Raw genomic sequence first — 24,589 nt, forward strand, 5'->3', positions numbered from 1 at the left:
GGTCTTCCATTGCCGCAGACTGGATTTGAGTAGCAGGATAATGTTTGAAGGAAATAGTATTTTCTTCCTCCTTCCTCCTTTTTCCGACTTAGAATATGATTTGTAATCCACATGTAATCATAATCTGAATAATTCTCTACAACTATACACAGAATTTTCTTTAATGTGTTCTGGTTGAGTAGCAAGTGAACAAAATCAGGCACTGACAACGTTCAACACCTCAGAAATTAGCGTGAAAAATTCAGGTAATACAAATTGGCGAAATCAAATCTGTCTGAATGTTCGAAATTTATATGTGGCTCCACAGTAGTGAAATTTATTTAATTTATTAAAAACTAATTTTTCAAGCATATTGATAAGTATGTGCCTTACACAGTTGTCCGTAATGGCAAGTACATGTTTTCTGATCTTTGTGTAATTTATATTTTGATAGAACATTTAAACTCTAAGCAAACTATGCAATCTGTTACAGATACCTGTTCATCCGGTGCCAGATCCTTTAGTTCATGAAGTTCTAAATTTGGCTTTTAAGCACTTTAAACACAAGGAAGGGTAAGCACATCTTTTGTTGTTCCTTCAAAAGTATTTCAAAATTTCTTCAAATTCCAATGGATTGTTTTCTTTGATTAGCTGACTGGATATTTGCATGTTAGTGACATGTTTTTGAGACCAAAAAGACTGCATTTTAAAGAGAAATGTACAAGAAAAAGCTTGGTCTAAGAAGTCATTTTATATAATGTGTGTGTTGGTTTATATTAAATGTATAGTAACAGCAGCTTGCAGAAAGTCTACTTGTTTTAAATGAGATCAATTTCTATCCTTAGATTGTATTATTTTAAGTACTGTAGAGAGATCTTTCTACACCTATGGAAAGTAATTGCCAACTCATGCCATATGTAGCGAATATAATGTTTATTACACTGCTTCCTTGCTTCTTTTCTGCATGGCAGTACTTTTTGTTCAGAAGCTCATCATGTGCTGTAGCAGCCATTGTTCATGTAATATGTGTAGATTTGAAGTGAACCCACTCATGGAAAACTGCAGGATATAAATTAAGTAGTAGTAGTAAGTGTAAATATAAGGCTAAATGCTGGCATAAAGCACCTTCTAGCAGTTGATGCATTTCTTACATTTGTGTACAGTGCTATAGATTATAAGTATTAATGAGCAATAACAACTTTGTGGCTTTTAATCTTCTATGCATTGTTTTCTCATCACAGGTATTCAGGAACCAATACTGGGAATGTGCATGTTATTGCAGATTTATATGCAGAAGTGATAGGGGTTCTTGCACAATCAAAGTGAGTTGCTCCATTTATACTAGGATTCCAAGATACAGAATCTCCCTCTTTTGAGTCTTGACTGCGTATGAACTTCTGTGATCAATTACAGCAAGTGCATCTCTGTGTTAAGTCTAAGAACTTCCATTTTCTAATGGTCCATTGCCAAATTAGTAGATAAGAGAGTGGTAGCATTTCACATATTCCGTGATTTTGTCACATTTAAGTGTTTCCTCATCCCTCTTTTCAGTAGGGAGAAATGAGTGAGCTGATTCATTAACTAAGGAAATTGACTTATCAAACCCCTCTAAAAGTGGCATGGTGTAGAATGGTAGGGGAGCATATGAGCATAGAATAGCAGCTGTTGAGATAATAATTCAGATAATTTGGGTGCCGCCCAAATGGCCCTGGGTTGTTCATGCTGATTTTAAATATGTTTCTTTTAATAATGGAGTTGTCATACGATTGTTAGACTATGGGTATGAAAATGTCCTTCGTAATGGAGTAATTGACAAAATAATTAATAGTTTTGGTGCCTTGCTGTTTCTCTGTTGAAGGTTTCAAGCTGTTAGAAAGAAGTTTGTAACAGAATTAAAGGAACTGAGACAAAAGGAGCAGAGTCCTCACGTGGTACAAAGTATCATCAGCTTAATTATGGGGATGAAGTTCTTCAGAGTAAAAATGTATCCTGTGGAGGATTTTGAAGCATCATTTCAGTTCATGCAGGTAAATGTGCTCCTTTCACTTTGAGCTAAAATGGATTGGGTTTGGCCTATGCTGGTACATATCACTATGCGCAATAGCCATGCAATACGTTTTATTGGGACCAGTCAGAATAATACACAACTGTATGCTAATATCTCCATTCTCTAGAAGAGTTAATCAAGCTAGATGCTTGAAAAAAAGGTATGCCTTAATAAAAGGTATTACATGGCTGTTGCCTTGAACCAGTATGACTGGTTCAATGAAGCTTTTTGATCTTAAAAAACCTGCATCAGCCATCTTCATCTGCTAATACAAACCTTTTAAAAATCAAGATAATACATTTTAATAACGCATGTTATCTAAGATATGTATCTTGCTTTAAGATGTGTGTGAGAATCAACTGCCTATGTAGTAAAAGGAATAACAGTTCTCACTGGGTGTGATCACATTGGACATTCTTGATCATGGCTGTTACATTCATGAAGTTGTCTCCAAGTAGCCCTGTTTTTTAATAAAGGACCAATATTTTGCTTTCTTTTTCTTTGAAAATGCTATTACTATCTTGTGTGGTTACTTCGTAGCTAAACAAGGTAATGAGCCATAAAAATTGGATAACTTTTGTGTTGTAGGAATGTGCACAATATTTCTTAGAAGTAAAAGATAAAGACATCAAGCACTCACTTGCTGGGTTGTTTGTCGAAATTCTCATCCCTGTTGCTGCTGTAAGTAGATTTCATTCTTCCACAAAAGTGTGACTGTGATGTCCTCATCCCTCAGTGAAATGCAGACCTTTGCAGTCCCCATAACTAGATTTTGATTTGGGGTATATTTTAGATAGTGGGCTGAATCCCATTAATTTGTTACACTTGTTATGCCACTTCCCCTTGGTGCCAGGAACTTTCCTCAGAGGAAAACACCACTACAAGAAGAATGGATCCTTCAGATCCAGTCCAGTATTTATTAAGGATTCTGATAAAAATTTCAAGCCGTTCTTTCCTTGTTCCAGTTTGGAAAGCTGGGAAAATAGTGTGTTTAAATATACATGGTATGACTTTTCTCCTTCCTCACATCCACTGATTTGAAAGGGAAAAAAGGAAGTACTTCTTCACCCAAAGAATGATTAACACATGGAATTCACTGCCACAGGAGGTGGTGAAGGCTGCCAGCATAGACAGCTTCAAGAGGGGATTGGATAAACATATGGAGCAGAGGTCCATCAGTGGCTATTAGCCACTCTGCAGAGCTCTGTGTCTGGGGCAGTGATGCTCAGTATTCTTGGTGCTTGGAAGGGGCAAAATGGGAGGGCTTCTAGTGTCCTGGCCTCGCTGGTGGACTTCCTGATGGCGCCTGTTTTTTTGGCCACTGCGTGACACAGGGTGTTGGACTGGATGGGCCATTGGCCTGATCCAGCATGGCTTCTCTTATGTTCTTATGATAGGATTGGGTTGGAGCATTTGAAAGCTAGACATTCTCAGCAGGTCAGGTTTTCCTCTGGACAAGCTTTGTGGGGGTCACAGACTTTTAAAAAGTTAAATAGCTATGGCTTTTAAAAAATTGGTTTAATGGGTGTGCTTGCATGATTGATGCATTTATTATATGAGCAGTATGATCAAAATAAAATGTGTGATTTATAATGCTGAATTCTCAGGGTCATTATCCTTTATGCTTTCAGTGTCATAATTGATCTCCTTTTTGAAGAGATTTATGTCTTTTTCTTTATTTCGTACTAGGCTGTTAAAAATGAGGTTAACGTGCCGTGTTTGAAAAACTTTGTGGAGATGCTTTACCAGACTACCTTTGAGCTGAGCTCAAGAAAGAAGCACTCATTGGTATTTTAAGAACTATTTTGATGCCTCTCCCTCTCCTCCCCCTCCCCTCCCCCCCAACAAATCTAACTTGAAGCTATTAATGCAGTTCATTAAAGTCTTTAAATTCTCACATATACCAAGGATGGCCAGATGCTTAGACTGGGATGGTCAGATGCCCAGGAACTAGGGTTGCAAACTTTAGCTTAAGTTTTAATTAATTAACTGTTATTGGTTGGGGAAAATATTAATGATAAATCATAATTGTTAGTCTATATTTCATGCCACTGTTCTAACAAAAGACTTGTACTGAAGGCTTGGCAATATGCAAGTTTATTTTAAAAGTCTGGGTAATTTATTTAGTTCCTGGCAACTCTGCACAAAAACAACATCATACTCAGTTTATATGGGGAGGAATAAGAAACACAACCGGTGGGGCCAGGGCTGAATGATGTCATTTTGACCCCATGTGATTAGCATATGCTTTCTGTACCCCCTACTGTCAACACCTTGAACATATTTAGGTGACTTGCATTTATAATGCAGTCAGACTGTTTAATGAGAGCCAATTGGTGTAGGAAGTTTTGCCTTGTGTATTTAAAGAATTTCAAGGCAACCATTTAGAAATTTATATAATTCTGAAAACTGAATTTTCTCTTTTTATAGGCTTTGTATCCATTGATTACTTGCTTGCTCTGCGTGAGTCAGAAGCAGTTTTTTTTAAATAACTGGCATATCTTCCTGCAGAACTGTCTGTCTCATTTAAAGGTAAGGAACAGTCTCTTTACTCATGTGTATAATTATTATGAAATTGATAAATTCTGGGTTTTTTTATTTAAATTATGCAGCTCTTCATTATATTTGCACACAAATATATGCAAATGTAGCAAAAGGTTTAAACTAAACTAGATCCCATTTGATCAAACATGTGATTGTGCATCAGCCCATGAAAGAAATCTATCTATATTGTGATAATGCATATACTCAGGGCTTTTTTTGAGCAGGAACGCACAGGAACACAGTTCTGGCTGGCTTGGCCTCAGGGTGTGTGGCCTAATATGCAAATGAGCTTCTGCTGGGCTTTTTCTACAAAAATGCCCTATGATAAACAATGGTGATGTCAGGAAGTGTGGCCTAATATGAAAATGAGTTCCTGCTGGGCTTTTTCTACATTATAGGAATTGTGTGCATATTCTTCTGTAGATCCATGCCTCATCCAGAAACATAGGAATACAGGAACCATGAACAGGATCCAAAATACTTCTGGTGGTCTACTCATGTACTTTTTAGTTTTCCGCTAGAACGGCAGCCCTCTGAAAAACTCAGCGGCATGTATCGTCCATGAGGAGAGGGGTGTAATTATATGGGATTGCAGATGTTAGTGCAAGACTTTATAAGGAGTGGTTGTGTGTAATGTGACTTTTCTGATGTAATCCTGCCCTTTCCCATTGGTTTTCATACTACAAGGGAGTAGTATGGGGTAGAGCTATGGAGGAGGGGCAACTGTGCCATTCCCATAATGTAAGAATTGGGCAAAAGCTGTTGTTTATGAAGTTGGCCACAATTAGTCACTGTTCAGTTGTACTAATTTCAATGGCTTAGTGAAAAACACATTGTAAACTCCCTGTTTCTGATTCCAGTAGACCTAAAAGTGTTTTACTGCATGAGAGTTGTGGTAATTATGGTGGCATAGGTTTTCCCTGTTTCATTGCCTTTGTGAGATCGAGTAGTTCACAATTTTGCATGATAGATTTACTAGCGATAGTGTCAATGAAATTTTGCTATATTTCTGCTGTACATAAAATATATTAATGTTAACGTTTTGCTTTTCAATGGGATTCCTATAATTACTCTTGTTGCTAATGTTCTTGAAACAGCCTTGAATTACCCTTATAGTTTAATTTATGTAAAACAAAGTGAAAAATGTAAACCCTGTCACCTTGATTTCGTAAAGGGCCACATTCTTTCCCATATCATCTTAAATATCTTACTGTCAAGGTTTTGTATATTTCTTTTAACACATTTGCAGTTCTTTTGCAATGTCTGCCTTTTACTTGTCTGTGTTGTATCTGCTGTTGAAGCTTTCTTTGTGTAGTACATAGAGAGGGAATGCTGTTATCTCTTTCAGTTCTTTTTTTATTTAGGATTTTTTTATTGCTGACAATGGATGGGAAACTGCCATTGCCAGTGAATTAATTAGTAATTTATAAAGCATGTATTTTTATATTTTAATATAGTTTTATTGACCCTTAACGGCATAACATTTTACCATGGGGCTCTGTTCAATAGAAATTTTCTGTGCTAGTTATAGCATTCCTGGTACATTTGGGAGTTGATGTCAGAGAATCGTTCTGAATTGGCTTTGAGGGGCGTGTTCATGCATCATACTACAAGGGTATGAGACTTCAAAAAGAAAACAGTAAAATGCAGTTGTAACGTTTTTGGACTGCACCATGTTCCCACTCTAGCTGCAAGCTGCATTTGTGTGAAAATGACAACACCATGTGAGCTGTTCATGGATCTCCCACATCATATCTGTTTCAGCTATGAGACTTGCTAATAAAACTGCATAATACATTCATTAAGTGTAAACTAGTGCCTACTAAAATGTCCTAATTTATTTCTGATCAGTGAGCTGGTCTCACTCAGGAATAGATAAGAACAACATTAGATATTTAATATCAATTTAGGGAATCAGTATAATTGAAAAGCAGTATGGTGAGAACAAATTCACCTGAAGAGTAATTAACATGTGGAATTCACTGCCACAGGAAGTGGTGACAGCTTCAAGCATAAACAGCTTCAAGAAGGGGGATAAATATACGGAGCAGAGGTCTATCTGTGCCTATTAGCCACAAGGTATAGAGGGAACAGTATGTCTGGGACAGTATTCTTGGTGCTTGGGGGGCAACAGAAGGAGGGCTTTTGGAGTTCTGGCCCTGCTGGTGGACCTCCTGATGGCACCTAAGTTTTGGCCACTGTGTGACACAGAGTGTTGGACTGAAAAGGTCACTGGCCTGATCCATTGTGACTTCTCTTGTGTTATGTTCTTACAATAACTTGGCTGCACCCTAGCCATAAGGTTACATATCCTGTCCCAGTATGTAATGGAATTCACAACTATTTAGAGAATATATATTGGGGGATAGCATTTTCACCTGTAAAGATGTCTATTGTAATGAAAGTATACTGGCAGGTTTTGAGAAATAAAACACTGCTTTTTTGCTAAGCAATAAAAATAAGGAAATGTGTTTTCACACAGGAATACACCATCTGAACTAGATTGAAACTGTGAAAGCTGACCATAGAAGCTGTTATAGATTATTTTAAGCTCTAATAAGCCTCTAGGCCAGGACCAAAAGAGCAGTGTTAGGCATTTTTAAAACCATGAAACAGGATTCCAGTGGAACCTTTATTTTATTTATTCCATGCTAGGTTTTTAAAAGTCATATTCTACTTCGTCAGATGTTTGAACAGAACTTTACAATCCTCTTCTGGTTTTGCCCACCCATAACACAGTAACAGTAGCACAACACAGATTTAAAGTAGAGTCTTATCCACAAAATACGCATTTCTGCTGAATAGAGCCCTAGTAAAACTGCTTTCTGTTTGTGCTTTTTATTTTTCATCTAACATGCATGTGCTTCCCATTCTCATGTTTGTTATGTTTTGCTGTCTTGAATTGCTTTATTTAGATGCCATCTAACAACAGTATCAGAAAACAAATAGAAACTCTTCAGGTGAGTTAATATGTTGTAAAAAGAAAGTAATATAAAGCTTTGTCTCGTTTTTCTGTTCATTGTTGTATTGTATGTCCTATTCAGTCAAAAGCAGTGTCACTTTCATGAGGCAACAATATAAGGGGTGAATAATCTCTGAAAGAGGGATTTCTAATAGTCTATACCAATTGATAAAAGAGACAGTACTATGTGTGCTTACAGTATGAAGTTTATTCCTGCTGGATGTTTTAAACCATTTTGTGCGAGTGCACATGTCAACATGTTTTCTCAGCTTTTAAAAAAAATTTAAATCTACTTTGCAGTAAGCTACAGAAGATGACATTTCATGCAATAAACTATATAATGTTTATTCTGTACATAGCTTTGATTCATAGCTGAAGATATACTCTAACATCAGTTATAAAAATACTTCTTAAAGCAATTACAGCATTTTAGTAACAAGTTAGAATTGCTATTCAGTTTCCTGGCTTCATGGAGAAATTTCTCAGAGTAATGTCATGGTAAAAGTCTGACATTTCTGCAGATTGTTTTGAACATACCTCCCAGCATGTTGCTGTTTTAGGAACTTTAGGCAAAATTGTTGGAGATCCTAAGTGGCTTTCAAAGATAAATACTAAAAAAGCACTAATTAAAAGTTTGATCTTTATGAAGCTATTACATTAAAGGTAAAGGTAGTCCCCTGTGCAAGCACCAGTCATTGCTTTCACAACGTTTTCATGGCAGACTTTCACAACGTTTTCACAGCAGACTTTTTACGGGGTGGTTTGCCATTGCCTTCCCCAGTCATCTACACTGTCCCCCCAGCAAGCTGGGTACTCGTTTTACTGACCTTGGAAGGATGGAAGATTGAGTCAACCTGGAGCTGACTACCTGAACCAGCTTTCGCTGGGATCAAACTCAGGTCGTGAGCAGAGGGCTTCGACAGCAGTACTACAGCTTTACCACTCTGCGCCACGGGGCTCTTGCTATTACATTACTGTAGAGTTATTTTGGTACTATTTAATCTTATTTAAACGTAATGACCTTGATTCAGTCGAGTACAACAGAAAATGGGAAATCTGTACAAACCTCTCAAATTCCCACCCAACCCTCTCTGATTCTTGCATCAAACAAAATTCTCTGGATTTTACCAAGGCCTTTATAATATTTCTTGACTTAATCCGTAGCAGGTAGAATTTAAAAAGAAAAATTGGTTTCTTTAAAATAAATCTGCTTGTTAGTATTAACTGTATGCATGCAGTGCACTAATTACAATTGTGATTGAAAATTTAGGACAGTCATCAGTATTGTAAGAACTACACTGGATATTAAAAGATGTTGATACTGGTCCACTCTCTTTTTTCTTTGGCATCATCATGTTTGGCTTCTAGTGACACTTTTGGGCTTGAGCGCTTGGTTTCTGAAGCAATCGATATCAGTTGCTATAATCCCTCTTTCTTTGCAGGAAATATATGCAGTGCTTCTTGGACACCATGCTCAGAGATGCCTCTGATAGGTTGTTAATGTGAAAGGTGCCTGTGGAGGAGGAATAGCTATTTTTACAACTCATGATGATGACAGAAGCCAAAGCAGAATGAAAGCATGTTAATAGCAACCTGCTTGTGTGCCAAAAAGCTTTGTCCCTTCTGAGCAGTTTAGTTAAAAAAAAGGGAGATCTGGCAGCTATATTGTGTTGACAGAAAACTCTGGGGGACCTTAACTGTTTCTGTTGATTTTCACTAACAAATTACTTGTTTTCATAACATCACAAATATAATATCTGGCTCACAGATTCATCTAAAATTAACCTCGTCTTTTAATACATGTATGATCAACTATCTGGATATCAAAGCTACTTAACTGTTTTGTCTCTTCACTTATCTGGCAGATGGCATACGCTAAATTAATGGCATACATTAAATTAAAGCAAGCTGAATATGATTTTTTAAAATTCCCTGGATAATTTAGAGGCTTTTAGTTCACCTTTTTCTTTTTCAATAAATGAACAAACCTTAGCATATAAATCTGAGCTGGGTCTATATATTTTTTAAAATATGTGGGTTTATTCGCGCAAATTGTTTCAGTTAAGATATTTAAAATGTCTTTATAAATTTTAACTCTTATACATGTAATAACATTGGCTATTTTTAAAATTGTTTCCAACAGAATAAAGATCCCAAAATGTCTCGAGTTGCACTGGAATCACTATACAGATTATTATGGGTTTATGTTATTAGAATAAAATGTGAAAGCAACACTGTAACACAAAGGTAAGCAGTTTGGTTTAACAGGCTAAAACTTTTGTCAGTGTGTTTGAATTAAAAAGCACTGGTATTGCTTTTCGGCAAAATTGTTGTTGAATTGGCTCAGTAGCACTTTCTAAATCCTTTCCTTTGCAGCCGCCTCATGAGCATTGTATCAGCACTTTTTCCAAAAGGCTCTCGCAGTGTCGTCCCTCGCGATACGCCTCTGAACATATTTGTAAAGATTATTCAGTTCATTGCTCAGGTAACATTCCTCAATAGTGTATTCTGATACTGCATTAAAGATTTAGTAAGTACTTGGTTTTTATTTATCCTTCAATACATGCTTTCCCCAAGAAGCTCAGGGTGGCACATGTGGGAATCTCACTTTATCCATTCAGAGCAAGTTAAATTGAAATGCAGTAGTCTCACCCTCTGATGTCATATTTGAATAGGAGACTTGTACCTGAAGATTCCACATATTTCCACTATAATTCGAGTTTTCAAAATTGCTAACTTTAGTAATTAACTTTCACATGAGTTCATCCACCAAGGAACCTCTGCACACACTTAATGTGAGCCCATTGAGTATTAGTTGACAGTGAATCCCACAGCTCAGTCAACACTGCCTTGTTGCTGTCCATAGAAGGAAAAGTATGGCAGTGGTGGATAAGCTCTCAGGGAAGTTTGTGTCTCTCTGCTAATCTTGTTTTAAGAGAAGCACCACAGTTTGACAGAATAACTTATTATAGCATGTTGTTGCTCTTTGCTGTTGCACAGAGCATGAACTAAATCTATCCTTGGTGTAACTATTTTCCAGGAAAATTGGTTACTAAAACAGAATCTTTCTGACCCAGTAACACAGTCTTTAATATGCTGACATAAATAATCAGTAGTTGTTAATTGTTTAATAGTAGTTTACTTTTGGTGTTTTGTTGACTGATATTGCTGATAACGTCTGTATGAATTTTGATGATGTACCAACTGATATGAGCTCCGTTACTCTTCTTTTATATATTTAGTCAATGACTGCAGAAATAAATTAAGTATTGTAATCAATGGTTGTGAAAGGCAATGTGATTTAGGAGGTTTATTAGTTCATCAGATCATTGTGCAATTCACATTAAACATATAATTTACTGATATTCTGGACAGTAGTAAAATCTAGTGTTTCACCAGAAAGTTGACTTATATAGAACTAGTTATAAGGTACAAGGATGAAGTATTAATTTGGGTTGGGCTGTGTGAGCTATATTTTATAAAGATTCTTATGGAGATATGACTTTCTTCTTAGGAACGCTTGGATTTTGCAATGAAAGAAATAATTTTTGACCTTCTGAGTGTTGGGAAATCACCTAAGACCTTCACTATTAACCCAGAGGTAAAAACAAAATTAGAGGGGGAAATTTTTTGTGATTTTTTTTTTAATGATCAGCTAAAACATGTACAATAGGCAATAACCCTGGAAACATTTTACCTGCTTGTTCAGTCACTAAACATCTAAAATAACTTGAGAACTTTTGTTTTTCTTTTACATTTGAACATAGACTAGATTTCTTGTCAACCTAGGCAAAACTGATTTAGTGGCACCTGTGTCCATCACACGTTGGGTTGCTGCAAGCACGTAGTTGTCACACTCTGGCTTCACAAATTGTGGTTTAACACTGTTTAACAGACATTCACAACAGATTAAATTTAGTTCAGAGATTCCAGTTAATCTGCTGCTTTGTCTCTATTTCTTGGTTGCTGGCTAAACCTTAAGCCTATTCATTATTGGCTATAATAAATGATAGAGGGAGTTCTATGGGCAAAGCAAGTCACTTCTTCCTTGCTTTCACCTAGGGATCATCAGTATCCCCATTCCCAGTTCTATTTAGCTGCTTCATAGTTCCCAAACTTCTAAATTCTAAAACAAAACAGAGCTCTTATTGCTTTCCTTCCCCTTTGGCCTTTCTCCTCAAAGAAGCTGAAGTTTCTGAAGGACATTCTTGTTTGATGATTCATCAATAGAATGGAGGGGAACTTGGAGAGAAGGGGGTGGGAGGGAAAGAGCATTCTTTGAAACATCCTTGACACCTGCTGTAGATGGAGCAAAAAAAAGTTTGCTGTTGGTCTGTGCTTTCTTCTCTAAACTGTGGACTATAAAAGGGTCAGTGCTAGAGAACAAACAGGTTTCTGTGCTTAAATGGATCTTACCCTGACCTTCCACTTCACTTTGCAAAGTTTATTTATTAAAATATTTATTTCCCACATTCATCTAAATTAAGTGGCTCTTTTTTCGGAAAAAGGTTCCTAAGGCTTGGCAGGTTACTTGGAGGATGGTTACATTCACCCCACTGATCACAGGTTGCAAGCCAAGTGAAAAAACCATCATTTAGAATCTCAGTTTAGTATCCATCAACAAACCAACGAACTTTGGTCTGCCTGAGTTCAGACATCACCCTAAATCTAAGTTTAATCAAACTGTTTTGTTAGTCTGGCATCTGGATGTTACAAATGTCTCCTTTTGAGATTAGCTAATTGAGGGATCTGACTGAAGTGTTCTTCAAGGGGTTTAACCAGCAAGCACTAGGGATTTTTATATTAAAACGTTTTTAGCTTACTTTTCTGCACACCAAAGTGGGACAAATTAAAACAATACCTTTTCATATAAACTAGCAATATAAAATGATAAAACTGATAAAACTGCTGTAAGCAATAATTGTACCCTCGCATAGAAAATACTTTTCCAGCCTCAACAGAATTACCTATATATTTAGAAAAATTTGGGGATGGGAGCCAAAACCTGTCCTTATAAGCTTTATAACTGAACTTTTTCACTGGCTTCCTGGAGCTGTTGATTTTGAATAGATTGTTAGCCTGAATGCTGCTGAGCTCATTTCCTGTAGAATACAATCCGAGAGAGGTCACTATAATGGATAACACAAGAAATGCAAGCTAGTGACCAATTTACTAAGAAGTATAGAAATCAGTCCAAATGTCCAAAACAGAGCGTCTCCAGCAGCATTTTCACATCAGCTACTGCTCAGTATGTGGCTTCTACAGTATGAGCTGTAGCTCATGTGAAATTGCTCCTGGAGACGCTTTGCGTCCTTCTTTTTTGAAAATTGTGTAAAAAATCTATATAATTGAATCAATATTGGTCCCGGGTCTGATGAAGACTGGAAAGAAACAAGTACTTAATTGATTGGCTTGTCACCACACTACTTTGGGACTTGAGTATACATGTTTTGGACATTTGGACTGATTTCTATATACTTCTTAGTAATTTGGTCACTAGCTTGCATTTTTTGCTGGGCTGCTCATTCTGGTAAAGGGGATGGAGGAAAGCTAACAATTTACATTTAAATATCTGATATGACGTACTATGTTGTTTGGGTTGCTAATAAATGTTCTTCCCATTTTGAATCTAGAGAATGAATATAGGTCTCAGAGTGTTCCTTGTGATAGCAGACAGTTTACAACAGAAGGATGGCGAACCACCTATGCCAACGACCGGAGTTGTACTTCCCTCAGGAAACACTCTTCGTGTAAAGAAAATTTTTCTCAATAAAACTCTGACAGATGAAGAAGCAAAAGTTATAGGTCAGTAATGGTATTCATGGCTGTGTTTACCTACACAACCTTAGATTATAGTTAAGAAATAAATCTAATACCCAACAGTGGCATGCAAAAATTACTTTTCCTATGGACAGCTGTGTTGAATGATTGTAAAGGCTAGTGTTGTATCCACTGAAGGAAAGTGTAGTAGAGTTTTGATCCATGTTAGAAGGCAGTACTTATTCCCCATATGATCATCCTAATTTATTTTAAACCTATGCAGTTAATAAAATTTAACAGAAGAAAACATGATAAAGAGTAAGAGTTACTGGTATATGGTTCCACTAATGATCTCACAAGCTAGCCTACCACTGACAAGACACTAGCAAGAGTCTTTCTCTGATATTGACCTAAGACTCAACATTGGGTAGTGGATTTGTGTCTCTAAAACACAGTATGGATTTGTAGGCAAGACTCTTCTCTTTGGGAAAAGGAATGGGTTCACTGCCAAGCTCAATGCTAGCCACAGTGTTCTTCCAAACAGAAATAGGATTTACTATGCAAATAAATAAAATAAAATCTATCAGAGCAAGCCAAACTTTGTAGTCCTTTGTCATAGGGTATGTAGTATACTTAAGGTATAACTTGATCTTAAATATGTTACTTAAAGTACACCTCAGCCTGTATCAAATGCTGTGTTTGGCCCTTGACCAAAATGAATATCAAGGAAGAGTTGAAAAAGTGAAAATTGAACTGTAGCACGGCTTTAAGAATGAAGTGCCATTTAACTTTGCCTCTTCAGGAATGTCAATATACTACCCCCAAGTAAGAAAAGCACTAGACAGCATCCTTAGGCATCTAGATAAAGAAGTTGGCAGGCCGATGTGCATGACGAGTATACAGATGTCTAATAAAGAACCTGAAGACATGATCACGTATGTAATAAATTCTGTTCATTCTTATTATATATTTTTTATTTATTCGTTTATACCCTGCCTTTCTCCCTAATGGGGACCCAAGGTGACTTAAATTTTCAGGGTTTGAAGCTAGGCTCTTGTTTCTAAGATACTCATCCCAGCCTCTAAACACATGGCTGTGTATCTTACAAAATTTGGAACACCAAAATGTGACATGAGAAGGAATCTTGGATCTTCTCAACAAGCTGACTAAATATGCTACCTCAAATGAGAATGCCATATAATAGCTGAGCTACAGGTTTAGTGTGAAGTATGTGAATAGTTGCAGGGATATATTGGGCACCCTGAACATAAGAGAAGCCATGTTGGATCAGGCCAGTGGCCCATGCAGTCCAACACTCTGTGTCACACAGTGGCCAAAAAAACCCCAAGTGCCATCAGGAGGTTCACAGGTGGGGCTAGAAGCCTTTCCACTTTGCCCACCCCCCCACCTCCTGTGGCAGTGAATTTCACATGTTAATCACCCGTTGGGTGAAGTTGATATGGTTACGTTTACTTGTAACTGTTGTCCATTGAGTGGTCACCCATGCAGTCACACGTCCCTCTCCTGCCCCTTTTATCCATTCTAACCCGACTGCTCAGCAATTTCATTGAATGCCCACGAGTTCTTGTATTGTGAGAAAAGGAGAAAAGTACTTCTTTCTCTACATTCTCCATCCCATGCATAATCTTGTAAACCACTATCATGTCACCCCACAGTTGACGTTTCTCCAAGTTAAAGAGCCCCAAGCGTTTTAAGTTTTCTTCATATGGAAAGTGTTCCAAAACTTTAATCATTCCAGTTTAAAGAGATGCATGCCACTGCAGACATGCTGCAGTTGGCCAGATTAAGTTCATGTTTCCATTGAGTGAGTGGTTCTGCAATCTCTGTTAAACTGAGAGCTCACACCTGCCTGCTTTCCTGAGACTGGTAAGTTATCTTGCTACTCTCCCGTGTGGGACCATGATGATGATATGGCTAAGTTTACTTGTAACTGTTGTCCATCGAGTGGTCACCCATGTAGTCACACATCCTTCTCCTGCCGCTTTGTGAGTGGCAAGGAAGAACTGAAGGAAGGGTGCTCCTTTTCCTCTATATCAAACTGCAGAAGGTATGAAACAGCATGGGGGGGGGGACAAAGCAGCCTCAGATGTTTTTGGAGCTTCCAAAACCTCTCTCTGGTAGGCCTGTGAGTGTGTGAACTACCCATGTGGGACTGCATGGATGACCACCTGACAAACAACAGCAGTGGCAAACCACCCTGCAAAAAGTCTACCAAGAAAAAGTCATGATGTGACGTCATCCCATGGGTTGGTATCGACTCGGTCCTTGCACAGGGGATTACCTTTACCTTTTTATAATCCTGTTTATCCATAACACAATTCCTGATGTTTATATTTACTGCTGACTGTCTTAATATGAGCCCTCCTCTTACTATTTTGTACACATTTTCTATTAAAGGGGTGAGAGAAAACCGAAAATTGATTTATTTAGAACGTGTATCGCTGCTATCCCAAGGCTGATTCCTGATGGCATGAGCAGAACTGATCTCATTGAACTGCTTGCAAGGTAAAGAACCAGACATTCTTTGGAGAAGATCATTAAAAAAATTGAATTCCCTATATTGTGATCAGGATAATAAATGAATTATTTAGATTAGTACTGTGAATGCAGTGTGGCAGAATGGATGTCTGCCCTTTCTGGCAACATCTCAGTGGCACTCAAGATATAAGGAGGTTTATTTTAATCGTCAACTCTTCGAACTATTGTCCATGTAACAGGTCTCTGGATAAAAATTGTGGGAAAAGACCTGGTATGTTAATTTGCCTTCTTTAGGGCATCCATACACATATTCAGCTGCTGAACTAGGTTTTGTAATTTGAGAACTTGGATATTAAAAAAGCATTCAGAGGCTGGTGCAGACATAATGATGTAGATTTCATAAATCATGGTTAGGAAATCCAGAATTGGGCCACAGGACTGCACACTTCCTCACTCTGGTCCCTTCCCTTTCTGGAACAAATACCCACAGTTGATCTTAACTGCACAGCATTACATTGACAATAACATTTAACCATGGTGAACCCTAAACAGGGTTCATCCTTAATTAGAACTTGAAATTGGACTTTAAAGAAGGTTAGCAGGCACTGGTTAATAAGAAAACTTCTAAGTATTAGTTGCTGCTAATATTTCTGCCAACGTAACACAATTGTTGAAGTTTAGAAGTAACAGGATAGGGAAAATTCTCCAGCCCCTTTCCATGCTACACTCAGAGTATTTGATCCCACAGTATGCTTCTTATCTCTTAACCATGGTTTTTCAGGGAGTAGTTCATGTCCATGAGGGGATTGTCATGATATGACCCATGGGAAGTTCATGGGTAACCACCTTCTAGTTTGAGTGTAAGATTACTATTTGGATCTGATATAAAATTGGCATTCCACAGGGAACTCAAATAGAAATAGTGGAGGTGATTTGGAAGCAGACTGCTTTATCAGATTTATAAAAGGATTAGCCTATCCTTGCAAGCGGAATTGCCCTATTGTGGAATTCATAAATAAAATGGGCCACCTTGAGTAAGCTATTGTTGGCATTTTAGGCAAAATAGATGTTTTGAAGATGGGTGAACTGATAATGACCTTGATTCAGATTCTTAGACATCCTTGTGAAGCATACCATGTGGTTTACCATAAAATTAGCTGAGCAAAGGAAAATTGGTCATTTATTTATTTTTGTTAATTTATAGTCTGCCCTATCCCACGAGTGGGCTCAGGACGGATCACAACAGACTTAAATAATAACCATAGGCAATAGTATTCGAAGAAAACAATTTCTTCTCCATGTGACTGCAAACTCCATGTGACTGCAAACAGAATCTTAGTTCGCTAGAAAGTGATCTAGTGATAGAGATAGAGACCGGAAAAGAGAGGCCATTTCAAGCAATATATACAATTTCTAAACAATAACTTATGTTCTCAACAGGCTGACAATTCACATGGACGAAGAACTGCGTGCCCTGGCTTTCAATACTTTACAAGCATTAATGCTTGATTTTCCAGATTGGCGGGAAGACGTTTTATCTGGATTTGTTTATTTTATCGTCCGTGAAGTGACTGATGTTCACCCAACACTTCTTGACAATGCAGTAAAGATGCTAGTGCAGCTAATCAATCAGTGGAAACAAGCTGTTCAAATGCAAAATAAGAACCAGGAAGCTCAGGTATCATTGCCTTGTATGAAATAACTCCACTGGTAATTATTGTGTATTAATGATTGACACTGTTATTTGGAGATAAAGAGCAGAAGATTTTTTTTGTTATTCATCAGATAATCAGCATCACAAAATCAGTTTTGTGCAAATAGACAAATTACTGGGGAATATTCAGAATGAAAACATTACCATAAAGAGAAACCTTTTTAAATTGTGCAGGTTAAGACACAAGAACTAAGAGAATAAAGAAGGATAGGAAGAATTTAGTTGAGCTAGATTTAGGAATAAATTCAGGTTGTTTAGAGAAGGGGTTTGCATCTTGTTGGGAAGAAAACTGTAGGAGTAGGTAGGTTAATTTCCTCCCCCCTTTTTATAGAGCTTTACCCAGCTGCTTAATTGCTGCTTACTCTCTTGGCTTCTTTCTGCTGCCATGGACACTATTGTCAGCGGGAATGATGTCATTCCTTGCTTTACCCACCATTAATAAATCTAACAAGAGAGCTCAGAAGAATGAACGTGTATGTGATTTCTTACATTGTTAATAATTATCCAACCTGATGGAACTGTCTGCCAAATTCCATTCGGGCCCTCAGGGACTTCCACAGGGCCTGTAAGGCAGAGATTCCACCAGGTATTTGGCTGAGGGCAGTTACAGTTTCACCACTTCCGCTTTCACTTCCCTCTGCGAGATAGCGTCACCACCAGAATTTGACTCCAGCTTGCTTTTTGGGAACTGTAATTTTTTTAATTGTTTATTTACTTTGCTTTTACTCTGTTTGTAAACTATATCTTCATTGTGAACTGCCCTGAGCCCAACTTTCAGGAAGGGCAGTCAAAAGTTCAGTCAATCAAATCAATAAATAAACATAGATCAAATCAATAAACAAACATAACCACTGTTAATTTTAGTTGCTTCCGTTTTTCACCTCCCTCTCTTTTAGCGTGGTGTCAGCAATGGAAATGCTCCTACTCTTCCCCTTGAAAGAACCCCTTATTCAAGTGTATTTCACGTTGTAGAAGGCTTTGCATTGGTCATTCTTTGTAGCACAAGACCTGCCACTAGAAGATTAGCTGTCAGCTGTCTTAGAGAAATAAGGGCCTTGTTCACAGTGCTAGATATCTCGAAGGTAAGAGTACATAACCATCTATTATTAGTAAACTATCATTTATGCCTTAATATGCCTCAACTTTCTTATTAATCAGATGTTTATAATCTTTGGCTTTTAGGGTGATGATGAGTTGGCTATAGATGTAATGGACAGGCTGAGTTCATCTGTTCTTGAAAGTTTCATACATCTCACTGGTGCTGATCAGGTATGATTTATTTATTTAATTCACTTTTTTGATAATTGCTTTGTGCATGACATTACATTGAGCTGAATGCTATGCATGACTTCTGAATCACCCATTTAAAAGTTTTTATTTTATTTAGGTGTTTATACCCACCTCTTCTCCTTCTGGGGACTTACAAAGTAATTACAAAACATGCAACTTAAATAAAATCATAACAGTACTAAGTTCCAGCATCCTGGGCTGGTTCTGATTTCAGTAGTTCATCTCACTAAGGTCGATTTTTGTCTTCCTTAAATACCATTCCAGTTTGAATCCAGTATATCAGCTTCAGCAGCTATAATGCAAATAGCTTGTTATGTCTGCTACTAAAGTTGGATTCAGTGCTGGCGTACAGGGCAGATCTAGCCAGTCACGTAAGCTGTTCCCCATCCCTGTTGCTGCTTGTAGCAATCGTTGAGAGCTGGCAAGTGAAGAGGCTTGACTTGGAGTGCTAGTTCCTCTCTGCATGCCCATTCTCTTCTTTACCAGTTTAGCTCTATTGGTAAGGATGCTACCATTCAAATGGAAACAGATATCTTTTTTAGGAGTGAAAAGTCACCTGGAACCCCCTAGTAGGATTAAGAATCTAAGAGGTGGGTGAGAATAGAAGTGTGAGCCAGTGAGCAGTAGACAGGCAAGCTCACTTGAAGCTGAGTTCAGGGAAATACAAGCTTTAATGGGTTAGGAAAGATTTAAAAGGCTGTAAAGTGTTACAGGTGAACTCCACATCCTGCGTATGTTCTCTGGCTTTGTAAACAATATGCATGGGCTGGGAATACGATGATAAAAGAGGGATGGCACAAAAGGAGAAGAATATCCAGAAAGGTGAAAAGGAACTTTGGTTAAGAGATTTGTAGTATTGTATCTGCGTTTCGTCACATGGACTTACTGAAACAACTTCTGGTGTATTAAATGAATCTCTTTTATTTTATATCTACAGACGATGTTACTGTACTGTCCTAGTTCAATAGACTTACAGACGTTAGTTGACTGGAGCTCCTCTCCTATCAGCCATCAATTTGATGTTGTCAGTCCATCACATATATGGATATTTGCACATGTAACTCAGGGCCAAGACCCCTGGATTATTAGCCTCTCCAGTTTTATGAAGCAGGAATATCTGCCAAAGCACTGCCCTACAGCTGTGAGCTATGCTTGGATGTTTGCTTATATCAGACTCCAGCTATTGTCTCCACAAGTTGACATAAAGTAAGTGCTCTTTATAATTTAACGGAGTATAATAAGTACATCTTGTTCATGTTTATGGAATATGTCAGTGATACCCTTGCTGAGGGATAAGTATGCTACTTCCATTTTCCATGTCACCCTGAGGACTATAAACATTGTTTTCCCATTCTACAGGGAACGTGAAGTTTTCTAAAAATCCAACCTTGTGTCGAGTTTTGTACCATCATGTAACATGGAGATGTCAAAAAGATGGCTAACAAAACAAAACACTGCAAACACATTTTTAAGCAGAGACATTCCTATGAGTCATTAAATGCTTCTTTTAATTAAGAACTTGTCCTTTTACTTTTCTTTAACAGCAGCCCTATCAATGCCAAGAAAGTAAATACGGCTATAAGCAGTGATTCCTATATCGGGCTCTGGAGAAACTACCTGATTCTTTGCTGCAGTGCAGCAACATCCACGTCCTCTTCTGCATCTGCAGGTTCTGTAAGATGTTCCCCTCCCGAGACGCTGGCGTCCACGCCAGATAGTGGCTACAGCATTGATTCAAAAGTATGTTCAGCAATCTCTTCTAAGCAACTTGTAGTATTTTATTAAGTTGGAAATGCACAGAAGTTACACTCTCAATTTTATCTTCATTTTATTATAATGAAATAAAAGAACAGTATTCATTCACCAATATCTCAAGCTGTTTTTAAATTGTAAAAAGTTACATGCTCAGCCTAATAGAAGGTATGCACTATATAATTTGGGATAGATGCAACGTGGTTGTGTCCAAGCTTTGGTTTGTATTTTACCTCTTAGCAGGCGGTTGCTAGATACTGTTGTAGTGGATGAGGTCATTTATTGTCCACAATAATAGATTTGCTTGCCTTCTTGCTGCAAATGGAAAGTTGAGCGCAGCTGAGCCTCCCTCCCTCGGATGTTGCTTTCTCACAGTCAACACAGCAGATCACATATAGAAATAAAATTGGAAGACAAATTGTAATCTTTTTTATTTATACTATGCTGACAGATGTGCCTGATACTTCAAAAAAACCAAAAACAAATAGACATGCCCCAAGAATTTACAGTCCTTGGTTTAGGCGTGGAGAAACCAGTGAGGGATAGAATAAACAAGAAAAGGACAGGAAGGGAAAGGATGGAAGGTGAAATGCCTGCAATTTGCATGGTGACTACTTAGAGCCCTTTCCCCCATTCATAACAAACAACCCAACAATAAGGCTGTAAGAAGGCAAAGGGAATACTAGTTTGGCTGCAAAAGTCAAGGGGCATGATCCCCAGCCCACCATCAGAACAGCGACCACATACTGAATGCCCCAGTGGAACTCAAGAGAGCTCTGTTTTCCTCTTTCCTTAGGCTACACATGTGCAGGCAGCTTGCTGGCACCGTTAGGTAACAAGAAGCTCGTGAATGTTTCCTGTATCCCCTCCACTTTTCCCCTTCCAATCCATGTAAATTTCCCATGCACCGGTGGACAAGAAATTTGTATTAAGATAAGAAGGGAGGGCTACATGGGGAGTATGGGAGTTACACATAGATGGCCCATACACCCTACTCTCCTGACATCCTTTTGGTGTACACACTTGTTAATAGGTAAGGGCATAGAGAAAAATGATTGTGTGAACCCTAATCAGGAACTCCTGTATCTTTGGTTGATTGGATTGTACCCAAGCTGAAATTGTTAAGTGTATACAGGCAAATGGATATAATAGCGTATGAAGCAAGCTAGTAAACATTTTTTTCTGAAGTTAAAAAGAAATCAATTTATTTTGAATAGGTAGAATAAAAATTTTGCCGTGGCATGATACGCAATTATTATTGGGACAAAAAGGTAACTGTGGTTTCTCCCCCATAGTACTGCAGTTTAGATGCGGGACTGCAAGCTTGTGAGGTTATACTATAAGATCATAAAAGCTGAAATGTGCTCAGAAATGCCCAAAAATGTAGACTGTTTTTTAAAAAATACAGAACATACATACAGAAGAACTCCCACAGTAATTCCAATCATTGTGAGTTCATTGTTTTAGAATAGTAATGATATAGCTGGAGGGGGGTGAGTTCAGAGGATGATTGGAGACTTTTATGGATCCCAGAACCATCAGAGTCTACTAGTAAAAATATTTGAAGCTGCCATTAGCTCATTATGAGGTATTCCTAGATTGATAACTGAGTTGTATAGAGCCACCAGGATTTTATCGATTCATTCATTCAAAGTCCAAAGTAAGAAAATCCTTTCCTTTTATTTGTTAGCTTCTTTGACAAATGGTCTTAAGCTTAAGATAAAATAAGACAGTAAATAGAAAACAAATTACAAATAGTTTAAAACCAAAATAGATTAACAGCAAGAGGGAAAACCTGTAATTATTATCACAAAACATAATTAAATAATCTGAAAGACTACCTAATATTAATATAAAATTCCATAAAACCCTTTAACATTATAAAACTTTATAACAATATAAAATTAGAGCTAAAATCTTAGTGCATTTTAGCAGCACAATCAGGCCTTCATTTTGCCACTGAGTGAGTTATTTCAGGGTCCGCATCTGCCAGCAGTAGAGTTGTCACCCAAGATTCCACAGGAAGTCGATGTTTATGTAAGACAGGGAGAATCCAAAAGGATCTGGGCACAGTAACAAAATTAGAATATTTGTTCACATCTTCCAGAAAAGAAATTTTAAGTTCCCTCCAGTAGACTTTAGTATAAAAGGTAAAATATAGAAAACATCCCCCAAATTCTTTTGCGGTCATTCATAATCTTTGGATTCGGGGAATGCTCTTAGCCTCTTCTCTACATCTTTCTTAGCTGCCTCGTTATATTTATGATGATGTTGATATGAATTAATTGTGATAGTTTGAATATCAAATGACTGGCAGTAATACTTTGCTTATGTTTCCAGATAATTGGCATTCCGTCCCCTTCATCCTTGTTTAAGCACATTGTTCCAATGATGCGCTCTGAGAGCATGGAAATTACAGAATCCCTTGTCCTGGGCCTTGGCAGGACCAGCCCAGGTGCTTTCAGGTAATCAGTTTATGTCTGGTCCACCCAGCAGGGAGCAAAATACAATAGTTCTTTCAGTTGATAGAGCAGTAATTGCTACTTTATAAATAAATATTGCTGTCTAAGCTTTTGCATGCTGGTTTTTTTATCCCTAGAAAATGTTGAGCACCATCATACTTTGCATGCTTAGACTGACCTCTGGATGACTGTGGATAACTAACAGTGTTGCCTCCTGATGTGTGTGTTCTAGTACTCTAGAGTATTAGTTATTGGCTGTATGTTTTTAATAATGCTTTTTTATTTGGAGAAACAAATTAATGCCTGGCGTTGAAACCCTGCTACCTTGTCTTAGGTATCTGCTGAATGATGTACTATATTTAATTTGTAAAATTACACATAGTGTATTGTCACTGCTGTGGGTGAGAGTCAACCAAAACTGATTGAATTTTTTTTCTTAGTAATATTTGAGAGCTTAAGTACTGATCTTATTGACTTACTTGTTGCATCTTTCACCAAGGGAATTAATAGAAGAGTTGCATCCTATAATTAAAGAAGCACTTGAAAGAAGGCCAGAGGTAATGAAAACGTTAAAAATTGTGTTCTGTGTCCTATCTTGGGGCATTATCTTTTAAATACTTGGTAAAGAATGAAAAATAACATTTGATAAGTGAGACTAAAATGTTGAGATCTGTTACAAAAAATATACTGCAGTAAAGATTTTGCAAATGTTTACACATAGTGATTGGGCTACAAAGCACAATGACACATTTCATCCAGTTGTGTAGTTACCTTGTGTAACTGTACAAGTTAAATACACAGCATTGTGCACACTTCTGTTCATTTTTATGTAGCTTGAGCAAGTAACCTTCTCAAGATTCTATTCACGTTTTTAAGTATATGGTTATGCTTAGAAAGGTATCTAATTTCCTATCACAATATATTATTAGCCAGCTAGTATAGTAATTGTGTATTTGTATGTATTTCTTGTTAGATTATATATAAATTATTCTTACTTTCCTAGTTGAAGTGCAAAGAAAGGCAGTTAGATGCCTTTCACCAATTGGAAGCTGCCTCTGTAGATGACTACAACCAGGGCATATTAGGCCACACCCCCGACATCACCATTGTTCCACACCGTTTTTTTGTAGAAAAAGCCCAGTAGGAATCATTTGCATATTAGGCCACACCCTCTGACACCAAGCTGGCTGGAACTGCGTTCTTGTGCGTTCCTGCTCAAAAAAAGAGCCCTGATTACAACCAGGGCTTTTTGGGAGTAGGAACCCACAGGAATGCAGTTCCCGCTGGCTTGGTGTCAGAGGGTGTGGCCTAATATAAATAAATAAATAAATATGCAAATGAGCCTACAAAAAAGCCCCATTTACAACAATAGACAAATGCTGCCTGAAACAATTCTAGTGATTGCAAGCAAATTGCTCTTATTTAAAAGTGTCCAACATTATGCAAAAGTGTCCAACATTCTCCAATGTATTGTGACCTATGAGATTTCTGTACTAGGAAAAACTGACCCAAAATCACCCAATACCATCCACTTTCTGTTTTAGTATGCATTGTATGATTTTGCAGAAAATAATTTGGCA

General features: G+C 37.6%; 1 protein-coding gene across 8 annotated transcripts in view; it reads left to right on the forward strand.

Annotated features, from left to right (window-relative positions):
* The window catches only part of FRYL (FRY like transcription coactivator), a 133,577-nt gene that overhangs the window by 44,885 nt on the left and 64,103 nt on the right, over positions 1 to 24,589 (forward strand). For 4 of the 8 annotated variants that reach the window (XM_060246283.1, XM_060246285.1, XM_060246284.1 and 1 more), the window contains exons 6-25: positions 473 to 552; positions 1,221 to 1,301; positions 1,838 to 2,006; positions 2,615 to 2,707; positions 3,716 to 3,814; positions 4,457 to 4,558; positions 7,486 to 7,530; positions 9,676 to 9,779; positions 9,909 to 10,017; positions 11,047 to 11,133; positions 13,166 to 13,337; positions 14,095 to 14,227; positions 15,711 to 15,818; positions 17,232 to 17,469; positions 18,402 to 18,587; positions 18,688 to 18,774; positions 19,733 to 20,001; positions 20,340 to 20,535; positions 22,888 to 23,012; positions 23,509 to 23,566. In XM_060246283.1, coding sequence (XP_060102266.1) covers positions 473 to 552; positions 1,221 to 1,301; positions 1,838 to 2,006; positions 2,615 to 2,707; positions 3,716 to 3,814; positions 4,457 to 4,558; positions 7,486 to 7,530; positions 9,676 to 9,779; positions 9,909 to 10,017; positions 11,047 to 11,133; positions 13,166 to 13,337; positions 14,095 to 14,227; positions 15,711 to 15,818; positions 17,232 to 17,469; positions 18,402 to 18,587; positions 18,688 to 18,774; positions 19,733 to 20,001; positions 20,340 to 20,535; positions 22,888 to 23,012; positions 23,509 to 23,566 — 2,541 coding nt within the window. The remainder of the gene's footprint in view (positions 1 to 472; positions 553 to 1,220; positions 1,302 to 1,837; positions 2,007 to 2,614; positions 2,708 to 3,715; positions 3,815 to 4,456; positions 4,559 to 7,485; positions 7,531 to 9,675; positions 9,780 to 9,908; positions 10,018 to 11,046; positions 11,134 to 13,165; positions 13,338 to 14,094; positions 14,228 to 15,710; positions 15,819 to 17,231; positions 17,470 to 18,401; positions 18,588 to 18,687; positions 18,775 to 19,732; positions 20,002 to 20,339; positions 20,536 to 22,887; positions 23,013 to 23,508; positions 23,567 to 24,589) is intronic. The other 4 variants (XM_060246286.1, XM_060246287.1, XM_060246289.1 and 1 more) reach the window with 1 other exon arrangement.

This window comes from Heteronotia binoei, chromosome 9 (assembly GCF_032191835.1).
Source record: "Heteronotia binoei isolate CCM8104 ecotype False Entrance Well chromosome 9, APGP_CSIRO_Hbin_v1, whole genome shotgun sequence".
Lineage (NCBI taxonomy): Eukaryota > Metazoa > Chordata > Lepidosauria > Squamata > Gekkonidae > Heteronotia > Heteronotia binoei.